Raw genomic sequence first — 14,993 nt, forward strand, 5'->3', positions numbered from 1 at the left:
ACTTTTTAATTTTTTATTAACATATAATGTATTATTAGACCCAGGGGTACAGCTCTGTGAATCACCAGGTTTACACACTTCATGGCACTCACCATAGCACATACTCTCCCCAGTGTCCATAACGCCACCACCCTCTCCCTACCCTTCTCCCCCGAGCAACCTCAGTTTGTTTTGTGAGATTAAGAGTCTCTTATGGTTTGTCTCCCTCCACATCTCCCCATCTCCATCTTGTTTCATTTTTTCCATCCCTAACCCCCAAACCCCCCACGTTGCCTCTCAAATTCCTCATATCGGGGAGATCATATGATAATTATCTTTCTCTGATTGACTTATTTCACTCAGCATAATACCCTCTAGTTCCATCCATGTTGTCGCAAATGGCAAGATTTCTTTTCTTTTGATGGCTGCATAGTATTCCATGGTATATATACATCACATCTTCTTTATCCATTCATCTGTTGATGGACATCTAGGTTCTTTCCCCAGTTTGGCGACGATGGACATTGCTGCTATAAACATTTGGATGCACGTGCCCCTTTGGATCCCTAAATTTGTATCCTTAGGGTAAATACCCAGTAGTGCAATTGCTGAGTCATAGGGTAAGCTCTATTTTCAACTTTTTGAGGAACCTCCATGCTGTTTTCCAGGAAGAAGTTGTTGTGGCTGAGGTCAAAGAGTTGCTGCCTGTGTTCTCCTCAAGGATTTGGATGGATTCCTGTTTCACATTGAGGTCTTTCATCCATTTGGAGTCTATTTTTGTGTGTGATGTAAGCACATGGTTCAGTTTCATTTTTCTGCATGTGGCTGTCCAGTTTTCTCAACACCATCTGTTGAAGAGTCCCATTTTTTTCCATTGGACATTCTTTCCTGCTTTGTCAAAGATTAGTTGACCATAGAGTGGAGGGTCTATTTCTGGGCTCTCTATTCTGTTCCATGGATCTATGTGTCTGTATTGTGCCAGTACCATACTGTCTTGATGATGACAGTTTTGTAATAGAGCTTGAAGTCTGGACTTGTGATGCCATCAACTTTGGCTTTCTTTTTCAACATCCCTCTGGCTATTTGAGGTCTTTTCTGGTTCTATATAAATTTTAGGATTATTTGTTGCATTTCTTTGAAAAAAATTGATGGTATTTTGATAGGGATTGCATTAAACATGTTGATTGTTTTAGGTAGCATAGACATTTTCACAGTATTTGTTCTTCCAGTCCATGAGCATGGAACAATTTTCCATTTCTTTTTTTTTTTTTAAGATATTATTTATTTATTTGACAGGCAGAGATTACAAGTAGGCAGAGAGGCAGGCAGAGAGAGAGAGGAGGAAGCAGGCTCCCCGCTGAGCAGAGAGCCCGATGTGGGGCTCGATCCCAGGACTCTGGGACCATGACCTGAGCTGAAGGCAGAGGCTTTAACCCACTGAGCCACCCATGCGCCCCCAATTTTCCATTTCTTTATGTCTTCCTCATTTTCCTTCATGAGTACTTTATAGTTTTCTGAGCACAGATTCTTTGCCTCTTTTATTAGGTTTATTCCTATTTATCTTATGGTTTGGGGTGCAGTTATAAATAGGATTGACTCCTTAATTTCTCTTTCTTCTGTCTTGCTGTTGGTATATAGAAATGCAGCTGATTTCTTTGCATTGATTTTATATCCTGACATTTTACTGAATTCCTGTACAAGTTCTAGCAGATTTGGAGTGGAGTTTTTTGGGTTTTCCACATAAAATATCATCTTCAAAGAGTAATAGTTTGACTTATTTGCCAGTTTATATGCCTTTTACTTCTTTTTGTTGTCTGACTGCTGAGGCCTGGATTTCTAGTCCTTTGCTGAATAGCAGTGGTGATAGTGGACACCCCTGCTGTGTTTGTTCCTGACCTTAGCGGAAAAGCTCTCATTTTTTTCTCCATTGAGGATGATATTCGCTGTGGGGTTTTCATAGATGGCTTTGGTGATATTGAGGTATGTACTCGCTATCCCTACACTGTGAAGAGTTTTGATCAAGAAAGGATCCTGTACTTTGTCAAATGCTTTTTCAGCTTCTATTGAGAGTATCATATGGTTCTTGTTCTTTCTTTTATTGATGTGTTGTATCACACTGATTGACTTACAAATGTTGAACCAACCTTGCAGCCCTGGAATAAATCCCATTTGGTCGTGTGCATAATCCTTTTAATGTACTGTTGGATCCTATTGGCTAGTATTTTGGTGAGAATTTTCATACCTGTGTTCATCAAGGATACTGGTTTGTAATTCTCTTTTTTGATGGGGTCTCTCTTTTTTTTTTTTTTTTAAGATTTTATTTATTTATCAGAGAGAGATGGGGGGAGGAGAAAGCGAGCACAGGCCGACAGAATGGCAGGCAGAGGGAGAAGCAGGCTCCCTGCCGAGCAAGGAGCCCGATGTGGGACTCAATCCCAGGACGCTGGGACCATGACCTGAGCCGAAGGCAGCTGCTTAACCAAGTGAGCCACCCAGGCGTCGATGGGGTCTCTTTTTTGATGGGGTTTTGGGATCAAGGTTATGCCGGCCTCATAAAATGAGTTTGGAAGTTTTCCTTCCATTTCTATTTTTTTGAACAGTTTCAGGAGAATACGAATTAATTCTTCTTTAAATGTTTGGTAGAATTCCCCTGGGAAGCCATCTTGCCCTGGGCTCTTGTTTGTTGGGAGATTTTAGATGATTGCTTCAATCTCCTTACTGTTATGGGGCTGTTCAGGTTTTCTATTTCTTCCTGGTTCAGTTGTGGTAGTTTATATATCTCTAGGAATGCATCCATTTTTTCCAGGTTGTCAAATTTGCTGGCTTATAGTTGCTCATACTATGTTCTTATACTTGTTTGTATTTCTTTGGTGTTGGTTGTGGTCTCTCCTCTTTCATTCATGATTTTATTGACTTTGGTCCTTTCTCTTTTCTAATTGATAAGTCTGGCCAGGGGTTATCAGTCTTCTTAATTCTTTCAAAGAGTCAGCTCCTAGTATTGCTGATCTGTTCTACTGTTCTTTTGGTTTCTATTTCATTGATTTCTGCTCTGATCTTTATTATCTCTCTTCTGCTGGGTTTAGGCTTTCTTTGCTGTTCTTTCTCCAGCTCCTTTAGGTGAAGGATTAGGTTGTGTCCTTTAGACCTTTTTTGTTTCTTGAGAAAGGCTTGCATTGCTATGTACTTTCATCTCAGGACTGCCTTTGTTGTGTCCCACAGATTTTGAGCAGTTGTATTTTCATTATCATTTGTTTCCATGGATTTTTTTCAGTTCTTCTTTAATTTCCTGGTTGACCCATTCATTCTTTAAAAGAATGTTGTTTAGTCCATGTATTTGGGTTCTTTCCAAATTTCCTCTTGTGATTGAGTTCTAGCTTCAGAGCACTGTGGTCTGAAAATAAGCAGGGAATGATCCCAATCTTTTGATACCAGTGGAGACCTGATTTATGACCCAGGATGTGATCTATTCTGGAGAATGTTCCATATGCACTAGAGAAGAATGTATATTCTATTGCTTTGGGATGGAATGTTCTGAATATATCTGTGATGTCCATCTGGTCCAATGTGTCATTTAAGGCCTTTATTTCCTTGTTGATCTTTTGCTTGGATGATCTGTCCATTTCAGTGAGGGGGGGTTAAGTCCCCTACTATTATTGTATTACTGTCGACATGTTTCTTTGACTTTGTCATTGATTGATTTATATAGTTGGCTGCTCCCACATTAGGCACATAGATATTTACAATTGTTAGGTGATCTTGTTGGATAGACTCTTTGAGTATGATAGTGTCCTACCTCATCCCTTATTATAGCCTTTGGCTTAACATCTAATTTATCCAATATAAGGATGGCCATCCCAGGTTTCTTTTGATGCCGCTAGCGTGGTAAATTGTTTTCCACTCCCTCACTTTAAATCTGGAGGTGTCTTTGGGTCTAAAATGAGTTTCTTATAGACAGCATATCGATGGGCTTTGTTTTTTTACCCATTCTGATACCCTGACTTCAGATATTTGATATAAGAACAAACCGAAGTGTCAGAGGATACAGATGACCTTTCTGTCCTGACATTTGCTCAATTGTTTCTTGTGACATCAGAGGACTCAGATCTACTTTGGCCTCGGGCTCCTGGGCCTGGCTTTGCTACGTCCAAAGCCACAGAAACTGGGCAGCACTAGCCCTCATGGGGTAGATGGTGATACTTCTACAAGTGCCTTCTGCTTATATAAACTCACCCCCTGTCCCTTCGGGATTTGCTTATTGGATTATTGTGAAGGAGCTTGCTTGTCAAACAGAAGCTCCCACTTCAGGGTCTTTTTGACCATTTGTCCAGACAGCATACCATAAACAACCTTCCCAAGCCAGACCTTCCAGATCCCACTATACGTAAAGCTCTCTGTGACCCACAGTTTGGAATCAAGAGTATTTCTGCTAAGAACTAACATTCTTGTTGGAAAAAGGGTACAGGAAAAATGGAGGCACGGGTAATGGTCTCTTTCAAATGTCTAACACACACCAGCACGGTTCCCGAGTGCCTTCCGTGCGCCCGTCCCTGTACTCCAGCATGGCTGTGACTTCAAGCACTGGCTGTGAATGGACTTTTCAGAGCTGGTAGAAAAGGTGTGAACCACATTCCAACCCACAGGTGCTGCCACTTGAAGGGCTGGCCTCCAGAGAGCCAAGGAGGCATGTTAGGGCCAGTAGATGGCTTTAGGTGCAGTGCTGAGGCTCGGGGGGAAGAGATCTGGGCATAGGGAGACCAACTGGAGATTGGCATCGGGCGGCGGGGTGCAGCACGGATGCAAAGGGCGCGTCCTCTGCCAGCATGTGCTGAGCCAAGAGGTGATTGGGCCCCAGGAGGGAGACAGAGGGAGCCCCAATAGCTCACGGAACGGTAGTGCTGGGTTAGACTTTGACATTGCTCAAACGAGCTTCCCTCACAGCCGCTCTAGGCTCCAGATGCTCGCGCTCCAGCAGAAAATGACCCTGAAGAGCGTTCCAGGCTGTGTGCTGGGAAGCATGCTGAATGTGCCACTTCTGTGTGCCAGGCCAGCTGTGCACACGCCCCTGCCTCACCTGCTCTCCTGTGTCTCCCCCGCCCCCCGCCACCTGACTCCTGGTCCTTGTCTAGGGCCGTTCACAGCTTGGACTGATACTCTGCCTTGAGAGGGAGAGATGTTTCCATTTAAATGTGGTTGGGAAGGGGGATGTCTGGATGGTCGGCTGCCTGCAGGCAGGACAGACACAGTCATTACATTCGCCATCATCATCTTTCAGCCCAAGACTAACGGTCATTGTGGTGAAGAAACGAGTGAATGCCAGATTTTTTGCTCAGTCTGGAGGAAGACTTCAGAACCCGCTTCCCGGGACGGTTATTGACGTAGAAGTTACCAGACCAGAATGGTAAGTTCTGTGCGGTTACACAATTGTTTTCTTCTTTATTGACTTCAGCACATTTTCTTTTTCTTCTATTTCTGATAAATACTAAAGTCTTCAATTAGTTTGATCTCATAATATTACTAAAGCCTGTGATTCGTTTGTATCTGAAATGGTAAACGGGTTTCCGTCCAGTTGTCCTTTGGGGGAAGAGGGTTATCGTCTGCGGCAGTAATCATACATGCAGAGGGTGAGCTCTGCTGCCGTGGATTATTTTGTATTTTATTCACTTGTGACCTTGTGCTCAGATTCCTGTCCCCTAGTAAAAAGTTTTAGATCTGTAACAGCTTGCTGTCATCCAGAGGTCAGAAAGTTGCAGCTGAAACACGACTGCAGATAAAGTGGCTTCTGAGGAAACAAAACTTTCTGTGTAACTTGGAGCTGCACTTTGTCATAGGAAAGCCAGCTGGCTGGGACATCCACGGCCACAAGGGGGCCACGGGGCAGTGCTGTGGGCACCCAAGGGTGCAGCGGTCGGGGCTCAGGCTTGCTGGATCCTCGGAAACGCTTTTAGGAGGCGAGGCCTAGGGTGCAGTAAATCGTGCTGGGTGGTGGCTCTCTGGCCGGTCCAGGAGAGTGTGCTGGGAGGGCCGTTCCTCTTTCCCACTGTGGCGGGGTTTGGGGAAGGAGCTTTCATCGGGCTGAAGTGCCGGCCTCGGGGCAGAGCTGCTAATGTGGAACGTCCTTCCTGTACGGACCTCGGGTAAATGAGGCTTCACTACACTAACTTCACGTAGAGCAACAATAATACAGATTTTTAGTTACCTTTAATCAGTTGTGTTCGCGACAGGGAGGGGACATTTCCGTGTTGAGATGTGTTACTTGGACTCCTGTCTCAGGCACGGGTCAGTCGTGGCGGTGCTGCAGAGGATTCTGCTTGTGGGGAAGTCAGCTGAGGGAGACGGTGGCTGAGACAGTAACGCAGCGAGCTCCTTTCCTGCAGGACCTTCTAACCGGTCCGAGTGGCCCCCTCACCCCCATCCCCCCTGCTGACACGCGTCCTGCTCTGCTGCCCGCGACTCAGGGCCAGCCCTGACCTGGAGACAGCTGATGGAGACAGACTGGCTAAAATCCACGTTGAATTTTGAAGTATGAGAACATCTCATGACTTCTTACCAGATGCTTTTTAGAACTTAGCAACGCAGGCTCTGCACATGCCTGGAGAAGCCCCATCGTGGGCGCCGCCTGTCCCAGCTGCGGCCAACACTCTGGGCGCTCAGGCACCCGGGTCGGGACTAAGGCTCTGACTCGAGCTCTGCTGGGGTTTCCCTGCGGCTTAGGGCATGTGGTCGTGTGTGCGTCGGCTCGCGGTGTTCTGATGTGTGTAGCTTCAGCGGACCTAGCAAGCTGCACAGGTAATTCCCTTGTGGCGTGACGAGGGCGGACGACCGGATCTGTGACCTGTGCTCTTGCTACCCAGAAAGGGGGGAACGGGTGTCCTGTGCTCTGTGCGCACCCCTGCGGTCTGCCGTGGCGTCTGGGCCCTGCGCTGCTGCTGCTGCCGGCCCTGCAGCTTCTCCGGTCCTTCCAGAGTCTGCTTTGCGTCCTTAATGATTAAAATGAAGGATGTTTTCATTGCATAACCACGGAACAGCGAGAGGGGGAAAGGTCCTGTGGTAAAATCGTGTTTTGGGAACAGCAGCGCCTGAGTGGAGAGCTGCTCTCCGTGCCCCGCTGCTGCCGCCCTCCCCGACGCCGCTGTGGCTCGCGGCCGGCACACGTGGTGAACGCCCCGCGGCACCAGTGACACGTATTTGAAATCTAATAGTGGTTTCTGAAGCCTCGGTCACAGGTAAGTGTTCCAGAACGGTCCATGAGAGCAAGTGTTATGGACCTGAAGGAAGCACGTTTCATCCTGATGAGGTCAGCGTCCCTTAGAATACGGGATCTTTTCTCTGGAGGAAACGGGACCCACGGTAACTTCAGCTTTCAGACCCATAAACCTCCCTTCCGTGGGGCTTTTCTCTTGTAATTCCAGGTATGATTTTTTTATCGTGAGCCAGGCGGTGAGAAGCGGCAGTGTTTCGCCCACGCACTATAATGTCATCTACGACAGCAGCGGCCTGAAGCCAGACCACATACAGAGGCTCACGTACAAGCTGTGTCACGTCTACTACAACTGGCCAGTAAGTGGGTCTCCCTGGGCACGTGTACGCACATCTGTGAGCTCCGATTTTCCAGACAGGAGTCGCTCTGTTTTCAGAGGCTTTTCTAGTTAATACTAGGCCGGGTGCTGCAGGGAGCAGGTCGGGAGTAACAGCCCCGTGTTTCTTCCACTCAAGGGCGTCATCCGCGTTCCCGCTCCTTGCCAGTACGCCCACAAGCTGGCCTTCCTGGTGGGCCAGAGCATTCACAGGGAGCCCAACCTGTCCCTGTCCAACCGCCTCTACTACCTCTGACCCTCGGGAGACGACGACGGGCCGCCACGCCTTCTATTTGACCTTGTAGCTTCCTGCGGGGTGGGTGGGTGGGGGTGGGTTTTTTTAGCTGTTACCTTTATAGATGAATACTGGGAAGGGAATTAGGAGATTTGGTGTCTCGTTGGTAGCATTGCTGCTGTGACTGGCTTGTAGGTAAAAATTAAAATTTTATATTTTATCTTGTTTGCTTCTCAAATACGTTGTGAGAATTTCTTGTTTTGAAAAAAATGTGGATAAGGTACTTCGCATTATAAACAGAATTTCTTAAACTATTTGAAAAGTGAGAATTTACTTGAAAGTACTTTCAGGAGTGAGCACATCCTGCTTTGTAAACGTACATTAATTCATCATCTTTTTGAAATATTTTTAATTTAAAGGAGAGAGGCGTGAAGTGGGGAGCTCACTGCAGCTGTAAGGTTGGCTTTTACTTGGGTGTCTGGTCTATTTTAAAGATAAAAAGCTGCCATTGAATAACCTGTCCAAGGTACGAGAATGGTAGACTGGAGAAGTAGGCTAATTTTTTATTTTTGGGGGGCTAGATGGTATGGGGGTTGAAAAGTTTTTAAAATTTCTGTCCAAGAAAACATTTTAAGACTCTCATCACAGAAGAGGCCAGTAGCCTCTGATAACATTACTGTTCTGTTTGTGATGGGGACATCCTTCTCCTGGTTACAAAATAAAATTGGATTCTCACATTATTCACTAACTGTGGTTTGTTTTTACTGAAAACATACATTTTCTTTGCATGCCATGTATTCTTCTAAATGCTGGAGAGCGCACTCTGGCCGGAGGCTGCAGTCCCACTTAGAAATGCTCAGTCGCCACCCCCTTTGGCACTTCGAGGTCCAGAGCCGCCGGCCGCAGGGCTCGTGGGACCGGACGGAGAGCGGCGGCAGGGCGGGCGATGGCGGGAGGTTGACGATTGTAATTATTCACGTGGACGTGCTTGTGGGAAATTTCAGGAAATTTGGCAAAGAGCTGGCTTGCTGTCAGTGGCAACTGTACTTGGAGTGAAACTACTCGGAGAATCCCTTCGGCACTGCCAGCCACGGTAGGGCCTGGCCCCCAGGGCTCCTGCCTCAGCCCCGCCCTCCGCACCGCTGCACATGGTCCCAATAGAGACTTTCTGGGCTGAGCCTCACAGGGATGAAAACCCTTTTATTCTCGTCTTAGTTGTTCAGGCTCCTAACCATTGTTAACAGTGTCCTCGGCTGTTAGTCCCTAGCCCTGGTTCCTTGACCTGCTTGGTCTGCAAACAAGAGAAGACACAGGAAACGGGAGGTTTCAGGAGAGTGCCAGAGACCGGATGCCATGATGGAAGTTGCTAGAAGCTGACCCGCTGTGAAGGCGTGCGAGGAGCTCTACCCTGCAGCCGTGGAAGACGAGCTCTGGTGTTCACGTGTAGATCGGTAGGGCTAGTGGGGAACTTTTAAGGCCTCAAAGTGCCGTTCTTAAGTTTTAATGGTCTTTAAGGCCATGGAAGGGTGGGCAGATGGGGTCTGGAAAAGCGGAAACAGTCACAAGACCGTCACTCAAGTCAAAGACTCGGCTGCGAGGGAGAGAAAACCTCAGACTAGTCTCAGCCAACAGGCATGGGGCGGCTTGCTGCTGGCGCTGGAGGCGGGCTTCCCGGTGTCGCTCTGTCCAGCGCCTGCTGTCGGCTTCCCACGCACAGCGAGCTCCGCACCGGGCCACACGCGCGGGGCAGGACTTTGTGGGGAGACACTGGCCAGACCGTCCCTCAGACCCGTGCCACGGGATTTTCCTGGGACTCTGGGCAAAGGCCGGCTGAGAAGGCGTCCCGAGTCTGGTTGATGAGAGGCTATGGTGGCCGGGGGGGGGGGGGGGGGGTGTCTCGGTTCTGGCGGATGGGCCTGGGGTCCAGGTTTGGGCGTCTGCCTCACCCCCTGGAAAGGAACACCCAGCCGTCCACACATCCTGGAACCGGGAGGGACGCGCCGCCCAGACAGGTGGAGCCCGGATCCCGTGCGAGTGCTAGGGTCGCTGTGGGGGCGGGGGGCAGGGAAGAGCTCCCAGCAGGGGCGTCGCGAGGCCGCAGCCAGGAGCCCGAGGGTACAGCACCGCTGTCCGTCCGCACAGGCCGCACACGGGGGCCGCCACGCTCTGGGCTACGGCATGGGAACAGCCTGTGGCCCCGCTGCCTCCGCCAGTGAGAAGCATCGGCACCAGCCCCCCGCAGGTCACCCCTTCCCAGCCCTCATCTGACCCTCGGCCTCAGGAGCCCCAGAGGTAACCCCAGGGTGCGGCAGGGGCTCTGGCGACGTGCCTCGCGGTGAGGCTGGGGTTGGGGCCCAACATAGGCGCTCCCCTCCCCTCCCCCCTCAGCGTCCGGCTCTGAGACCGGGGCCCGACCCTGTGTCCTGTCATCTGTTCACCACAGAGGTGGCCCGAGGCCGTGGCACAAAGCTGCCTCTTATTTTCATGTATTTCGAGGTTTGACTCAAGTTCCCGTAATTGGTGTCATTGTTCAGATGCAAGGATGCAGGGGCTGGGCGGGCTCTGGGTGTGAATCATCCCAACACAGGCCCCGGGGCGCCCGGCCCACGGCTAGAGAAACCATCATACTTCCAAGTGGTTGCGTCCGCGAAGGGCCCCCTGGCTCTGTGGGGAGAGGAGCCCCCTCTGCTGGGGTTACCCCGAGGCTGCAGCGCCCCCCATCTGCCCCTGCACACAGCTGGGCCGCCCTCCCCTCTCAGAATCGGAAGGTTGTCTGGACGCAGCTTTTCTGACCCATCCTCACCGGAACCTCTCCCCGTACCCTCCGAGGTCACGGTCATCGCAGCCCCTTCCTGAGTTCCTGTGCCTTGAACACGCCGGGCTCCCAGGACGATTCCTGCCTGTGGGTGGCGCCGCTGTCTGGGCCGCACCTGCGTCTGGCTGGGTCCCACGCACCCTCCGCAGCCCGTCCTCTCCGCAGCATTTCCTGCCCCGGGGCTCGGCCGGCGGTGGCTGCAGCTGCCGGCTTGCTCCTGGCCGGCGCTGGCGTTTGCTGCCACACCTGGCACACCACCGGCGCGGGCCAGCATTTCCCCACTGGTCTGTCCCCTGCGCCCCGCAGCCCTGCTTCCCGGTTGCTGTGGCCGCCATCACAGGCCCCGAGTGACGCACCGCAGGCTGCGAGTCCCCATGGGTGCCCCGCCTCTCGAGGTCCCTCCTGCTCCCTTCCAGACCCCGTGCTGTCCGGGGGCTCTGTCCGCTCCACCCCTGCGCTCGGCTCCCAGCAGAGCAGCAGCCTCGCGGCCGAAGGACAACGCACCTGTTCCTCTCTGGATGAGGCTTCTGGAACTTCGCTGCCAAGCCCCCACCGCCCCCCCCCCCCGACGTGTGCCCAAGACACCCAAGCGATTGCATCGCTCCCGGGCCTGCGCCAGCCTTTCCTTGCTCATTCCCAGCAGCCGACAGACCCGGCTGTGCCCGGCCCGTCCTAAAAAACGAAAGGGCTCTCGGCCCCTCCTGCCCCCCACACCGCGCTCTCACTTTCCCGTTAGGAGGCAGACGAGCGACTGAGAAGACCCTTCGGTTCCAACAGACAAAGCCGCCCAGAGCCGCTGGCCCGGAGTTCTGCGGGAGAGTCGCGGCCGGGGCGGAGCAGGGCCCGATGCAGGGTTCGTTGTGACGGTGGGGAGATCCTAGGCCAGAGGGGAGAAGGCGGCAGGGGCACGGGGACGGGGTGAGTGCTGCCCGCGCCCCTGCCCGCTGCCCCCGGCACCCTGCTGGCCCACGGGGTCTGCGACGCCCTTCCTCCGCGCGGAGCCTGCGGGCAGCGCCCAGCCCCGGCAGCACAGCGAACGCCGCCCTGGGGGGCCTGGCAAGAGGCCCCTTCCTCAGCCCCGCCCGAGGCCTAGGAGCCTGCGCGCAAGTGGGGTGCGCGCACCGCACCTGGAGGGGGCGTCCGCGGTTCACCACTTCCTCCAGCAGGGGCCGGTACTGCTGTGCCGACCTGGACGGCTGCTCCGGCACCTTCCCGCTGGGAGGGGTGGGGGTCGGGACCGGACCCACTGAGCTGGTTTTCAGGAGTTGGTCCGCACGTGGGCTCTCCACGGGGGCCCACAGCACACAGTGGTCCGTAGAAAGGGGCACCAGGAAGGCAGAAGTGGGGACCCAGCCCAGTTTGACAGGCACGTGGAGACTCATTCAAGGACGGGGGAGCTGGGGTCAGACACCCTGGAAGGCATGTTAGCGACACTGGTTGTGCCCCACGCCCGCTCTGAAATCCACCTCACTGCTCGCAAAGGCAAGACAAAGCTGCGTCCTTATGTAAGCGCAGCAAGACCGCGACTGTCCCTCGGGGATCTTCTGAATCTGCTGGAACCTCCGAAGCCCTCACCGCCCTTACTGCCGTCACAGCTGAACCCACAGATCCGTGCCGTCACACTCCCACGGATTCCTTCCTTTTCCGAGGTCCCCTACATGTCCTGAGGTTCCTGCGCCTGCCAGGCAGTGACCTTCCTTACTCACCTGCTCAGGCCTCCCTGGGAGTTCCAGAAGCCAGTACCAGGCCGGTTTTTCCAAGGGGCAACATTGGGTGCATAAAGTCGCCCATCATTCTTGAAGCCGACGGGTCACCTCTGAGCCTCCGCGTGGCTCTCAAACGCGACCTCCCAATGCCTCGCCCGTGTAACCCGGGTTCCCAGGACAGACTCTTACCCGGGATGTATTTCCCACTGTGTCCTTGCCACCACCCCCACCCCGGACACAAGCCTCCCTCCACAGAGCTCCCCGCCTCGTCTGGCGCGAGCACCCCCCGTCGGAAAGCCTCTGCCGGGTCAGCCCCCCAAACCCGTCGGCTTCCCCGCTCGACCCAGGCCTGAAACAGTCTCCAGCCCGCAGGTACCAGGGATGCCCGGGGCGTGTTAGGGGTCGGGAAGGTGCGAGCCCAGGCAGCACGAGCCCAGGCAGCACGAGCCCAGGCAGCACGAGCCCAGGCAGCACGAGCCCAGGCAGCACGAGCCCAGGCAGCACGAGCCCAGGCAGCACGAGCCCAGGCAGCACGAGCCCAGGCAGCACGAGCCCAGGCAGCACGAGCCCAGGCAGCACGAGCCCAGGCAGCACGAGCCCAGGCAGCACGAGCCCAGGCAGCACGAGCCCAGGCAGCACGAGCCCAGGCAGCACGAGCCCAGGCAGCACGAGCCCAGGCTCTGACGTTCTGCGCTCCCCTGCCCCAGGCCCTGGCCACGCTTGACCTTCCGCAGGCCTGCGGCTGCTAGAGCTGGAAAACAGCCCCCACGTCCCACAGCCCGCGTCTGCCCGCCCGGTGAGATCCAGATCCTGGCGGCCATCCCGCCCCGGGGCAGGCGGCAAGGGGGCCGCGCGGCGCCGTCTGTGGGGAGACACTGCTTCGTCCTACATCTGCCCCCAACTTTGGAGAGGTTTCCTTGGGCGACCGGGTGCTCAGCCCCGTGTCTGTCAGAGCCCGTCTGTCCCTGCAAGAACACGCTTCATTCTGCACGGGCCCTCCAGTCACCCTGGGACACAGCGGGAGGGCCACGCTGTCCCCAGGGGCGGGCGTCCACACCTGCAGTCCCCCGTCCCCGGAGGCCCCTCAGCGAGGAGTCTGGTCCGCGGGAACCCGCCTTCCAGGGCATAAACCGCTGCCGCTGCGGCCCCCGCTCCCGCAGGCTCGGTGGGACCCAACTGGGTGGGGGACATTTTCTTCGGGGTCCCAGACTTCAGGTGTGGCCACAGCTGAGACCAGAGACCCGACGGGCCCCTTTCTGCCATTTTATGGTGGGCGGGAGCCTTTGCTTCTCCCTGTCGTTCAACCCGTCTGCTTCCCTCAGGACAGGCCTTCGGATTGTTAGGCCTGGCTCCTGGGGGCGCATGCGCTCCGGTCAAGGACCACCCCACCGCCGCACGCTGCCGCCTGGCCCCGCCGACCGCTGGGGCATGTCCCAGGCTGCCCAGCACTCAGGGACTCACAGAGCCATTTCTGACACCTCAGACCCATTTACCATAACCTGGTCGCCCCTGGGACCCCACCTCCTGCCACCCCAGCTGCCACGCTCCCAGCCCTTTGCATAGGGTGGCCCCTAGTCCCGCAGTTCCACAGACCATGGGCGCCCCAACACTACGCCCCTCAGTTCCAGGACAACAGGCTTCCCCACAGACAGAGGGATCCCCCCACGGACAACAGGTGCCCCACGGACAGAGGGCTCCCCCCACAGGCAGAGGGCTCCCTCAGGGATGACAACCCCTCACGGAGGAGAGGCACCCCATGGACAGAGGGCTCCCCCCATGGACAGAAGCCTCCCCCCACAGGCAGAGGACTTCCCCCACAGACACAGGGCTCCCCTCAGGGACAACCCCCCAAGGACACAGGGCTCCCCCCACCGACGGAGGGCTCCCCCAATTCCAATGACAGCAAGCTTCCCCCCACTCACAGGTCTCTCCCCGCAGATAGGGATTTCCGCCAGCTCCACGGACAGCAAGCTCCCCCCGCAGAGACATGTCTCCCTCCACAGAGAGCTGCCCCCACGGAAAGAGGATTTCTCCCCACCGAATCCATGGATAGCCAGTCCCCCCCACAGACAGAGGGCTCCCCCCACTCAGAAGTCTCTCCCCATGAACAAATCGCTCCCCCACCGAGAGAGGGCTCTGTCCACAGACATGGGGTTCCACCAACTCCATGGACAGCAGGCTTCGCCCACAGAGAGCGAGCCCCCCCCACAGACAGAGGTCTCCCCAGTGGACACAAGGCTCCCCCGACAGAGGCCTCCCCTCCAATGGACAAAGGGCTCCTTCCACCCACAGAGGGCTCCCCCAAGGACAGAGGGACGCCACCGTTCCCATGGACCACAAGCTTCCCCTCAGAGAGGGCTCCCCGCCCTGGACCGAGGGCTCCACCAGTTCCAAAGACAGCAAACTTCCCCCCACTCAGAGGTCTGTCCCCGCGAACAAAGCGCCCCCCTCTTGGACAGAGGGCTCTGCCCACAGACTGGGGCTCCACCAAATCCATGGGCAGCAAGCTTCCCCCGACTCCTAGGTCTCTCCCCACGAACAAAGCGCCCCCCTGCAGATGGAGGGTCCCCTCTACAGACAGGGGGCTCCACCCATTCCATGAGCAGCGAGCTTCCCCCACCTGGAAGCGCCCCTCCATGGACAGAGGCCTTCCCCCCACAGAGGGCTTCCCCCAAGGACAGACG

At 54.5% G+C, this 14,993-nt stretch overlaps 1 protein-coding gene across 3 annotated transcripts in view; it reads left to right on the top strand.

Moving 5' to 3' along the window:
- The window catches only part of PIWIL1 (piwi like RNA-mediated gene silencing 1), a 34,715-nt gene extending 26,833 nt beyond the window's left edge, over positions 1-7,882 (top strand). For all 3 annotated transcript variants that reach the window (XM_059140274.1, XM_059140273.1, XM_059140275.1), the window contains exons 19-21: positions 5,252-5,377; positions 7,389-7,536; positions 7,693-7,882. In XM_059140274.1, coding sequence (XP_058996257.1) covers positions 5,252-5,377; positions 7,389-7,536; positions 7,693-7,809 — 391 coding nt within the window. In that variant the 3' untranslated portion in view covers positions 7,810-7,882. The remainder of the gene's footprint in view (positions 1-5,251; positions 5,378-7,388; positions 7,537-7,692) is intronic.
- The last annotated feature ends 7,111 nt before the right edge of the window (positions 7,883-14,993 follow it).

This window comes from Mustela lutreola, chromosome 11 (genome assembly GCF_030435805.1).
Source record: "Mustela lutreola isolate mMusLut2 chromosome 11, mMusLut2.pri, whole genome shotgun sequence".
Classification (NCBI taxonomy): domain Eukaryota; kingdom Metazoa; phylum Chordata; class Mammalia; order Carnivora; family Mustelidae; genus Mustela; species Mustela lutreola.